The sequence below is a fragment of the Lytechinus variegatus genome, chromosome 3 (genome assembly GCF_018143015.1).
Source record: "Lytechinus variegatus isolate NC3 chromosome 3, Lvar_3.0, whole genome shotgun sequence".
NCBI classification, from domain to species: domain Eukaryota; kingdom Metazoa; phylum Echinodermata; class Echinoidea; order Temnopleuroida; family Toxopneustidae; genus Lytechinus; species Lytechinus variegatus.
In genome coordinates this window covers 29196433-29208720 of record NC_054742.1, presented here as the reverse complement: position 1 = coordinate 29208720, position 12288 = coordinate 29196433, and the positions used below count along the sequence as shown (strand labels likewise).

General features: G+C 33.3%; 1 protein-coding gene across 1 annotated transcript in view; it reads left to right on the top strand.

The window, feature by feature from the left end:
- The window catches only part of LOC121412000 (calcium/calmodulin-dependent protein kinase type 1D-like), an 85692-nt gene extending 74172 nt beyond the window's left edge, over positions 1 to 11520 (top strand). The window contains exons 8-9 of the mRNA XM_041604913.1: positions 2486 to 2573; positions 4663 to 11520. Coding sequence (XP_041460847.1) covers positions 2486 to 2573; positions 4663 to 4803 — 229 coding nt within the window. The 3' untranslated portion in view covers positions 4804 to 11520. The remainder of the gene's footprint in view (positions 1 to 2485; positions 2574 to 4662) is intronic.
- The last annotated feature ends 768 nt before the right edge of the window (positions 11521 to 12288 follow it).

Below are 12288 nucleotides of genomic sequence, written 5' to 3'. Positions count from 1 at the left end.
GTTGCTGGAGCAAATGTCATAGAACCTGCTTGACAGATGGATATTCATAAAGTCTTTTCTGTCCAAATGTGGAAATATTGTTTTGAGTGCAATAGCTACCTTTCCTGTTCATTTCTAATTGCATTTGTGCTGAGCCTTCGTGTATTTATTTTTTTGTTTCTTCAGCACCATTCTGGTTATGAATTGCCCTCAGTAGCTTCTGTTTTTATACTACATGATATCCTATGATATTAACAGCAAAGCTTGTTTTAATTAAACTGAAATACAATATATTGTTCTGTCTCCCCTTCCTATATTGTGTCAACATAATCGTTCAATTGATATCAAATATCGGTTATTATTTCAGTGTAGTTTTCTTTCTAGGCACTCATTTCATCATGTTAATAACAGGTGAATAAATGAGTACAATGATTGATTTGGCTAATCCTTTCTATGCAGGGTGCATTATCAAAAAAGAAAACCCATTTATTATGAGGGAAACATTTAATAAGCTAAAGTACCGGTAATACTAATACCATTTGAAAATTACTAGCATTTGAATGATATCTACACTTCTTACAATGTTCAGAAGCAGTTGCTTACAGCCCCACACTCACATAATTCCTTCATAATGTGCAGGGGATCTTCAGTGAGACAGGGTCTTACATATATGGAAACTTAATGGAGACTTCATTCAAATGCTATTGATGTAGTTTTCAATTTCAAGCTTTGTACATTTGTAGTAATGGCCAAAGGATGCAGTCACATCCAGGCTGTATTATTCAAGTTAATGTTTTGAAGCAGACTAATCTTTATTCTACCCACAGTGTGCTAGAAATCTGGTTAAGTACTATCATCAAGAACTCATATAGGAGAGTGAGAATTTTGTATAAAAAATATTCTACAATCACTTCCAATCAATCACAAGAAATCAGTAATGCTTTTGAAGTAAAAATAGGTGTAATGTATGTGTGTTGTCTATTAAATCAGTCACTCACAATAGTATCTACTTGTGTCCTTGCAATTAGGAGCAGCGCATAATGACACACCAATATTCCTGATTAATCGTTGCTCATTAAACCAGTCTACTTCAGAACCACGAGGGAGCCAGAAGACTGAGGGGGTAAGCAGCTTGAAAGACACCCCTTGATCATCTGGGATAATGCTAATGTCTTTCAACGCTGCATTATCTATGCAAGATCCCATGTAATACAATCCCCATTGACCGGGTATAGAGGGCACTCTGGTTGTGTTTGTGAAAAACCTATCCAGCCGGATCTGACCTAGTTTCAGTCTGAGTGATTTTATTTCTAGCCCCTAAGTGAAGTTTATTGCTTTTCATGAATTCACCCTCAATTAGTATGGATTATATTCTGATCAAAATAATGTGGCATTGCAATAAAAATTGTGTTCATGGATTGGATTTAACAAAATAGTCCATATCATTTTTTTGGAAGAAGGCAGGGAAATAGTGTGGCTGCCTTGAAGGCACATTGACAAACCCTCATTTACACATACGGTTCGGCGGCCAGGCAGCTAAAGGTGTTAGACTAAAGATGTATTCCGATAATGTTCAATGGCTTGAAAGAGGCTGACGTATGGTAGATTGATGAGAGTTTGATTATATTACACATTTGATATTGTATGTTTGGTCAATTCTGCATTGACACTTTTGCCATTTCATATGAGATTACAAATTGTGTACTGAGAAAACAACTGGGACAGTGGGTTTTTTTTTTTGGAGGGGGTCATTCAGGGGAAGGGCAACATTATAACAAAAATAAATAATGATGGATAATGTGGTATTTCCAAGTAGTAAAATAAGAGATCTTAGATATTGATACTTTTATTTTTCCCTGCTTGTTGCACTAGCATCTCAACATCTTTATATTTTTTTGTTTTGTAGTAATCTTTATTATTCATTCACTTCAAACAAAATTCACACATACATAATATAGAAAATTTCATAGAAAATAATATCTATATTATTCTATATTAGTAATTCTCGAATACGTCGCGGGGGGCCTCACCGTGCATTGTCTATGGGCTGAGATTTTCCCTCAAGGGCTTTTTCCGCGCTCCCTTCTCGCTCCAGTTCTTGGTCGGGACGTATGATCCTCAGCTCGACACACGACATGGCCATGGTTTCTTTGCTTATTTTCTCCGCGTTCCTCATCAATTACTGTTTCAAAGTGGGAAGTTCAAGACTACGAGGCAGTCCCACAGTTTGTCGGTTACTTCAACCCAAAATGCATGTGGCAATGTGTTGTTCTAACTGAACACTGAGTGGAGAGGGTACAGAAACAGACACTAGGTATGAAACATGAGGGACAGAGAAGCAGGGGAGACAATATATTAAAATCATGGATGAATTAATTCATTGGTAATATACAACTAGCAAAAACAGAGGCGCAGCCTTATCGCCAATGCCTTGAACAGTGTAGCAACACATGAAATTGACTTAAAGATGTAGTTAACACTCCTTTCTTATGTTTTTTTCTTGTAGGATTTCAGGAAATGCAGCTCTTACTAAGAATATCCATTCAGTAGTCAGTGAGAACATCAAGAAAAACTTTGCAAAGACAAAATGGAAGGTATGTGAATCTCTTTTTGTGAATCTAAGCTAATAGAAAGGAAATAAAATTAATGAGAAATTAATTTGGCACCCAAGAACAGGTCACCAGCTGTGTGGAAAGTTGTGTATTTGACAGCCTTATTAAACACCACCCAGGATAATTTTGATCTACATGTAATTGTGAAAAAATAAGGTTCCATTTGTGTGTAAAGTAACTTGCAAAGAGCTTCATGAAACAAGAGTCCAAAGGTTAGCAATAAATTGTACGATTGATTTCATGATTGATTGTACATTGTAGTCAATGAAATCAATCGCAGGAAAATGTTCAACGATCATTGTTAAGCTTTGTGTTATGAGCCCCAGGACACATGAAGGACAATGTCCCTATCCTCCGAACAGAAACCTTTCCAAAGGTTATAGTTCCCCCACTACAGCGTTTATCATACTCTTGTCTTCACCAGTTTATTTTTTGTTATGACATGACATGATTTGATGAGTAATTAATTGTGTTTAGCCAGGCCTACGCTGATGTTTATTGTTTATGTAATAATGGGACCATATCTTGATGTGACAGTGATTGAGTTGTGCTATCTTCAGATATCAAGGCCAAGTCTGGATGTAGTGCAGAATTTCTTGATCCATGATGATATCTCTGTGGTATTTTGTGAAGTTTTGAAAATTGAGATACATCTCTTAATGTTGGCCTTTTATAAATGATAAGGTGCAAATTCTGGGTTAAAATTTTTGTGACTTTTCAACAAGGAATGACACTAAGTCATCAAATTTATGAGTTAACATTTTGAATGCTTCAGAGTTTGGTGTAAGTTAGGTGGTCATACTTTCAAACCCATACCTTTAAAAAAATTCATTTTGTGGTAAAGAGTACCCACTTTTAATATTTTGTCTTTAAGATGTGATGTGTTATTCATACAAAACAGGAGAGTTGTATATTTATTATGAACAAAAGAATCAACTACTCATGTCCTGTCTATAGGGATTTGTTCTGCAAAAAGTCACCAAGATCTCTCTATACTTAATGCCAAGAAATCCTAACCAATTCCCTCTATCAATGATGTATTTATTACAAAGAACTCTGATAGTATGATAATAAATAGGCTACAACATTGAAATGCTTATCTGGCAATAAAATCGTAATTCCTCAGGAAAAAAAATTGAACTCTAGTATAGAAATCAAACAATAGGATGATTAAAAGGTTTGTGTCTTTACTTATAGAATATCATAATTATTATGATCAGTATTGACATGTCTAAACTCTGATGCTGCTTGTTGGCACTAGGTTACCTAGCACCATCCAAATCTGTCATAAAGTTATAGAACACTGAGTTAAAGTTTGGTACTACATAGAATACACTCTCATAAGATTAGGTTGGTAATATTACTGAGGCATCTTTTGATCACCTGCCCAGAGTCCTTTTATTATTGATTGCTATTACCAAAGTAATATTCATTAAGGTCAAGGAGAGTATGCTCCTGAGTATGCTGCTCAGTTCTGAGTAACTTCATCAAACATCAGCTGATTTTGAATTGATTTTATTTTTTTAGTAGTGCCATATAAGACTGGACTTGTGTGTTGGGGTATGTAGTGAGTGGATCCATGGTAGGGATGCAAGCAACAGTGGTCCTCTCTTCATTGACATTGAAAAAGCCTTTTATATACCTATAATGGGGTTTCCACTTTCTAGTCTTTAGACTTGACAATAATAATGCAATGGTATCAAATTTTTATATAAAAACAAAAAAAAACATGAAACCACATTTGCAAATTAAGTGCATAATAGTCAATACTCATGTCAGCATATTTCCGCTCTAGCATGAATGGTATTATTTCATTATTTTACCATGCTGTACTGCAACTAAAGGCTTGCAGTTCTGTGGTGAATGAAGGAAGGTAGTAATAAATGTGAATGTATGTATTAGAATTCAAAATTAGTTAATGTCTCTATCTCTCTCATTAATTTCATTTTTTTTGTTTACTTATCCCCCTTTCCTCTTTCTCTGCCCTCTATCTCTCCCTCTCACTCTCTCTCACCATATCCGGGTCTATCTACCGCTGCTTGTCTCTCTATGTCTATGTATCACTCTATAGCAAGCCTTCAATGCCACAGCAGTGGTCAGACACATGAGGAAGCTAGGGCTAGGTGACGTGAAGGCACAATTACAAAAGAAGGAAGAAGAGAACAGCAGGTTGGAGGAGAGCAACAACCAAGAAGCCTCTTCAGATAGTTAGCTATATCATCGCTATGGCAACCCATCTCATACCCTCCAAACCCCCTCCATAGCATCCTGTTTGATCCTTGCAGCTCAATCCACCCTGGAACCACAGTCCTCCAGAATAGTCCTCCCTGCATACAGCCTACTCAAGACTCTTGAGAGAGCTTTGTCCCGTCCTGGATAAAATGTGAACTGAGATTGTGTAAAGCCACTTCCTGTTGCATTGAGCTGTCTGGATCCAACCTTCCAAAATAGCTGTCTGAATTAGCATGTGTGCTAGCATTATGCAGCCTTCAACCAGCAAGCACTTAACTATTTTTACCATCTAAGATGAGACAAAGGGAACATATCAATTGGAATCCCCATCATGGTGTTGTTGTTACCCTTTTCCCGAAAGGGTTTCTAATAAAAAAAAATCTGATTTGGAACATTCAACCATTTATTTTACAAGAATAGATTTCATTTGTAGAGGAAGTTTTCCCGACAATAAATTTGTGATAAAAAAAGGGAAAAATTATAGAAAATATATTGGTAGAGGTTTGACAAAAATCAATTACAGAATAAGAGGGTTAGGATTTTAATTTTTTTCAGTTTGTGATTTCTTATGCGGGTAAGCAGCTGCCTATCATGGCATGTAATAATTACATTTATTCTTATTTTTAATGGTTTATGAAGACCGAGAATAGAACTAGATATGAAATTACATCTCTGATGATATAATGAATACACAAATAAAATCAATTTTAATTTTCTGAGAAAATTGCATTTCATGGAATTTATATCACATGACACAAGGGGGGGGGGGGAGATGCTTGCATGCTTGTGACATCACAAAATCAAAACTTTAAAAATCCATAACTCTGTTATATGATTTGATGGATTTTGGCAAAGTTTAACCAAGATTTTGTTTTTAATCCAAACCAACGTAGCTCATGGTAAACTTCCTTCAATGATTCATAATGGTTAATAGGGAAAGATACAATTTTTGAAAGAAAACAAAAGCCCAACTCTCTGTACATTAAACTGTTATGTATTACCAATCAAAAACATACAGCTGATGTTAAGTGAAGGATGGTCAATTTGAGCCATGCTTATGAAGCAAAGTATATACATTGTTCTGTGAGAATGCACTTAACAATTGAGATGTCATTTCAAATGGCATTTTCATAAGGCAAAGGAGGTGAAATGTTAGCTTATGAGCAAAATAAGTTCATACCTGTTATAATCTGATCTACAAATCAAACAGTGCTTGATGTCTTTTGTTATATTTTCTTTCCATTATACTATAAATATAGTGAAAAGTAGTTGATTATGGAATTTGGATGGATTTTCATGAAAATGGCCGTTGTATTCTTATCTCTCCCTTAATTTTCACATAAACAACACCCTCTGTCACAAATAATGTATGCTGTTATTTCATTTTAGTCCCAGAGCAGTTATGTCCAGGTTATATGTATCTCTTCTTGTAAATATTGTGTTGAATATAACTTTTGGGGAATGGATTTTCAAGATTGGAATGACAAATGTTTAGAAAGTTTTAAAAGTGAAGGTCCCTTTTTCTATGTCACACTTGTCGCTTTTTCATGTCTCAGACTATTCAGTAGTCATATAGGCTTTCAATTGATTTTGCATTGCATACTTTAGCATATTAGAATTTTTCTTCCTGACTTATGCATATTTTTTTGTTTTTGAATGATTATTGTTGGTCTATTCATTCCAGTCAACCATTTGAAAGAAAGAACCTATCAGGATTTTACCTGGTAGTTTTTTTTTCTGTCCGTGCTGTTTGTAGAGCAGCATTGCATATAGAACAAAGTAACCTCTTATCTTTCTGTCTTTATCTCTCTCTCTCTCTCTTGTGCTCCACTTAGTGAGTCTCTTTATCCAGACTACAGAATCCTTTTCTCACCAAATCATTGTATTCTTCTCTTAGGCTTTGTAGTTAACACCAGAGGTATGTGCAAAATGAGTGCCTTGCGGCGAGTGTTTTTGTGATTATAATTAACTTTTTAAAGTGTCAGTATTACAGAACAAGTAAAGAGGAAATGAATTTATTCTTGATTTTTTTTTCTTCAAGTACTCTCTTGTTTCCTCTATTGAAGAAATGACACTTTGACTTATATTTGTAGATACTATTGCATATTATGAAGAAGGAAAAATAATGTTTTACATAAAGTTTACTTGACACATAAACAATCTCGATACTCTATATATGCATTTGGTTTTGTACATTTTTGGTGATCAAAAAGTCTTGTTTATGTCATAAGTATATATGTTGGAGGTATATCAAAGTCTATTGTGCAAGTCTATGAATGGATTTATTTGTGTAGAGAGTCGATATGAAGTTATGATGATTATGATTGTCTTTTGATGACAAATGATTATTTAAGTGTTGTAATTCTAATGGATAGTTGTACCGTGCAGTTTTCCTTTATACAGTCTTAACCATTGTGCATAATTGTGTGCTATCAAGAAGAAATAAAAAATTCAAAACTAACTTAAAGCTAAAATGATTATAAATGTAAACATAATATTCATTCACAAGAGGATTGTTTCTCACTGGTAAATTGGATGCACAGAATTGAAACCTTGTGAATGAGCTAAGATATTTTGTATCATAGTAGGACAGTCTGCCTTTTTTATTGGGCAGATTTGTGATTTTTATGATAAAGAGAAGATTTGACTGTTTTCTTCCACAGGTGTCTTGTCATTTTCCACTCATTTTGCTCCCCAAAGTGATTTTTTTTACTCTTTCCATTTTGTAAAGTCCAATTTATTTGTTGAAAGAAAATTAGATGTCTCAAGGATAGTATCCATTGTTAGAATACATTGTAGAATATCAATCTTTTTCAGAGGTACATAAGACAAATACATCTTTGACAATTTAAATAAACATAATTCAGTTTATTGTAGTTTAAGGTTAAGCAGAAACATCTCCAAATCATAATACTGTCTTTTTAATTCTTTAATTCTCTTTGACCTCTTCAATACTTGACACCTTAAACTATTGGAACTTTACCAGTAGAGGTTTGTCGAAATAAAATGAAAAAAAAACACTCAGTGATTATGCACCAAGTGCACAGAGCACTAAAGACAGTCTGTCAATACAATGAATTCTGAATCCCAACTCTCTTTATCAAGCAGGATTTATAGACATATAGTCTTCAATTACTATTTGGAGATACATTGTAGTTTGCCCACCACAGATGTAAATACCAGGCTTCATTTTATCTCATTTCATTAAGAAGGAATTTTCTGGAGAATTTCACCATGAACACTGTCATCAGTCTACTATGCATTGTATGTATTCTTTCCATTTATCTGCCAAAGGTTGTAGACTGCAGTAGTATATTCCAAGAGGGATTTTCAGACAGAAGCTGGATAAAATTCTTGATATTTTAAAAGATATTTTATGCACTGTAGTAAACACTTGCCTGGATCTGCAGTGAGTAATCTTGGAGCCTGATTAGAATATGAACTTCATACATTATGGATCCCCTTGACAAGTTACCTGTTTTAATTGCTAGGTCCAAGATATTAAACCATCAGTCCTGTGGGTGGATGCATGCTAATAAGTAAAGCAGACATTAAAAACCATGCAACCAATTGTGGTTTCACAATGATTTTCCAGTGTTCATTCATACCAAGACTGATGGCACCCCCGGGCACACCCACCCACATGCATACACATTCATGGTAGAAATAAAGGATATGGTTTTCAGAAAAGTGTGTCACTAAACCAAGGACTTTTATGCATATGAATCTTATACAGTGAGAAATTGTGTGATACTTAACTATACACCTCCGGACATCTTAAACATTGTTGCCAATCATGGACTTTTTAACTATAACCCTATGAGCATAAACACTATAATTTAGGACTGTTTGCGATGGGTTGTGTGTCCTATGTAAAAATGTTAAGTTCTTCATTTTCCATTATGGGTAAGTAAACACACACCTAAGTCATAATCAAGCTGCTCATGAAAATGTTTTGAACTTTACATACGATTGGAATATAAAGTGCCAAGTGACTCTGGTGGGCAACTCAAGATTTAAACATATTCGTAGATGAGGTGTGTATTTTGGTCCTTCCCACTTATGTTATATCACAAATCTCTCATTCTGGGTCCTTTCTTCAATCATGTTTTTTTTTTTTACAGTAGCCAAAATTGTAATATACTACTGATTATTTAATTCAAAATATCATAACATATTACTTTTAGTGCAATTATATTTTTATATAGTCTTTGGGATCACAAAGGAACCTTATATTCCTTGAGTCATCATAAAGATATGACTTTGCAGGCAGATTTTTGAAAAAAAATCTACAGGATGAAGTAAACTCATTAAAATCTGAAGAATAGATGCATTTACGTAGATTTATAGGGTAGAATATCTAGGTTTTGCCTAAATTTTCCTCTAAAACATATAGGCAAATTGCTGTATTATATTCTGGAGAATTCAATTTGATTGAAAGTATAGCTGCCCTCTTGATTTTGAGTGAAGAAACAATGTTTTTACAGAACAGTATTTTGACGTATTCATGTGTTGACAATGAATTTTGATGATGAATGTTTTATAATTTTGGCAAACACTTCCTCATTTTGTAAATATGTAAACAAACTTATGAAGGGCCTTTTTGCAGTAGTGTATATGGTGACTTTTAATAGTGTTTTATTCATGATGGAAAGGCTCTTTTTTGCAATTTACAGGTCAAATTATGTCTCTCATTGCTTGGTTTCACTATCATGGAACTGTATACGATGGCAAAGTTCAATACAGCTTTAAGGCAGATCAGAACTATGCTGCTTTGATTTTTTTAATTCTTCAAAATTGTTCACTTCCTTTTGTCAAAAGGATAGTAGATGCACAATCCTATGTGTTCACATTATAAGAATTATCACTGTATAAAATATTATATAAACCACTTTAATTTGATAAATTGAGATAAAACAAATACATATGCCAATTCTGAATGAGTAAATGCCATATATTGAAAATATATTTTGTGACAATAATTTAATCAAGGTATATTTGTTAATTTCCCAAATTTTTAGTGCATACTACAAAAATGGGTAAGCATACTTGAATGTAGAAGGTCCTCAAACAGGTTATTTAATTTCATAAGTACCGTTTATTGGTCTATAAATAAGACCAATGTTCATTTTCAAAAATAAAGATTTTGCATTAGTAATGCTGTTATCTTGCAAACTAATACTGCTACTATATCAGGTCTCCTGATCTGGCTCTGATTCCAGCGACATATGTAGTTATTTCAATTGACTTTTCATCTGTGTAAAAGTTCTTAATGTTGGTTCACATTGTACAGTATCCAGAGCATTGATGCACCTCACAAGTATGCATGTTGTCCAAGCACATCGAGAACCAGAAGTCATTAATTCACTTATCATAGCTTCAATGACCTTTTAGATCTTAGCAGACAGTGTGAGGCAATCTTTTTATCTCTATATGTTTTCATCTTCCTACAAAAATTGATTATATTTACCAAGTGATTACATTTATGATTTAATTTCATTGACTTGAGTATAATTGGTACTTTGAAGTTTTGAAACTATAAATGTGCGGGTAACTTGTGTGAGATTGAAAATTTATATATATATATTTATTCTTTTTTTCTTCAATTTATAATGATAGTGATTTTTTTTTCACGGGTAAGTTAGGTTTGATGTTTTGAAATTTTTACAATCAAAGTATATCAATTCTAATTTAATCAAATGTAACTCCTGCCATCAATAAATTATAGTTTATGCAAAAAAGAACAATATTACATGTACAAAGTAGAATAATGTAATACTTGGTACCCTTCTACCCTCAAATAAACAACCTTAAAAATAAACCAATCATGAATTGTTTTCAATCGTGTTCACTCTTTAAAGTGGTAATCAGGGATGAACATATATGATTTGATCAGATAGAGGAATATGAGATGAACAAAACACTGAAAATTTGATCAAAATCAGACATTGAATAACTAAGTTATAACATTTTAAAGATTTGCATTTTTTAGGTGATATAGTTTGATGTGTCTTCATGAATATTCATTGAGCAAACTGATGTCATATCCCCACTTGCTCTTTTGTATTTTATTACAAAAAAATATGTTATTCCAATTCTGTCCTCCAAGAACTAAAAAATGGATTGTAATCTGATTGAATGTATTAGATATTAATTGCTGAATCTTATCTTATCAGGAAAACATATCATTTAAATATGACATCTATGAAAAAAGGGGGAAATATATTTCATGTATTAATAACACAAGAAAAGCAAAGTAGGGATGTGACATCAGCCCATCTAATGGATATTCATGATATCATTATATAAGTGGTTGTAGAAAATATTGCTAATCTTTAAAATACAATAACTTTGTTACTTGGTATCAGATTCTGATGAAATTTTCAGCATGTTGCTCAGTGAATTATACTATAGGATTTATGTAGACCTTTAATATTCATTAAATCAATTTCTTCTTACACATGAACTGTTTCTGCAATCACTCACATGTTATCCTTTTGTTTGTCATTTTTGTCATTATGCCATGGGAAGGATAATTTCCCCTCTATTATCAAAGTTCAATATTGATGATTTGAAGTACTTCTTCTATCTAAGTTATTGCTTGATTTTCACTGCATTTCTTTTTTCTTTGTGATTGGTTCACAAATGAGTACATATTGTATATGTAAAGTGATCAAAATTAAATAAAAACAATTGACATCTGCCGAGTATTGTGGTATTTCATTTGTTCTCGTTGTGACTTTAAATGTAGCATTGTCCTTTTGAAAAGAACCAATACCATGCTATATAATTGCCGAGTGGCGTCCCAACAATCCCCCTGCAAAATTTCACCCGTTTTTTTTTTTTATTTCCCCAAGATTTGGGATTAGAGAAACAAAAATAATTGTTTGATAAATATGTTGAAAGATAAGAGATGACTTTTTGTATTGATTATGAGACGTCACATGTGAGCTGCTGCTGCCTATATCTTTTAATATGAAATCCATGTTTCAATAAAGCAGGACTGAAAATATTTTTCGTCATAAAAGGGTGATGTACAAAATATGTCTGATTTTCATTTTTCTGAGACAGAGGCATCGTATGGATTTACTTCGCTTAACATATGGTGCAATTGCTCACATGTGACATCACAAAATCAAAGTTCATAACCCTGTTACCATGATGCACATTATTATTGATGGAATTCACCCAACATTCATGGTGAGATTACAAAGATACAGATGTGCTAAAAAGTTTAATTACTGAACCCTACTACAAAATGAACTCCTTCACATCGAGTGTTGAATATAGACTTCAGAATTAAATAGCTAGAACATGTCAAAGCTTGAACAATTTAAATATGTTCATTTTCTGGTAAGGTTCACAAACTTGAGCACTACTGTATCTCCAGGTAGATATAAGAATGGGTATTGCTAGTAAACAAATATATTAAGCTGTTCTTTCTAGTATTAAGACAATTATGATT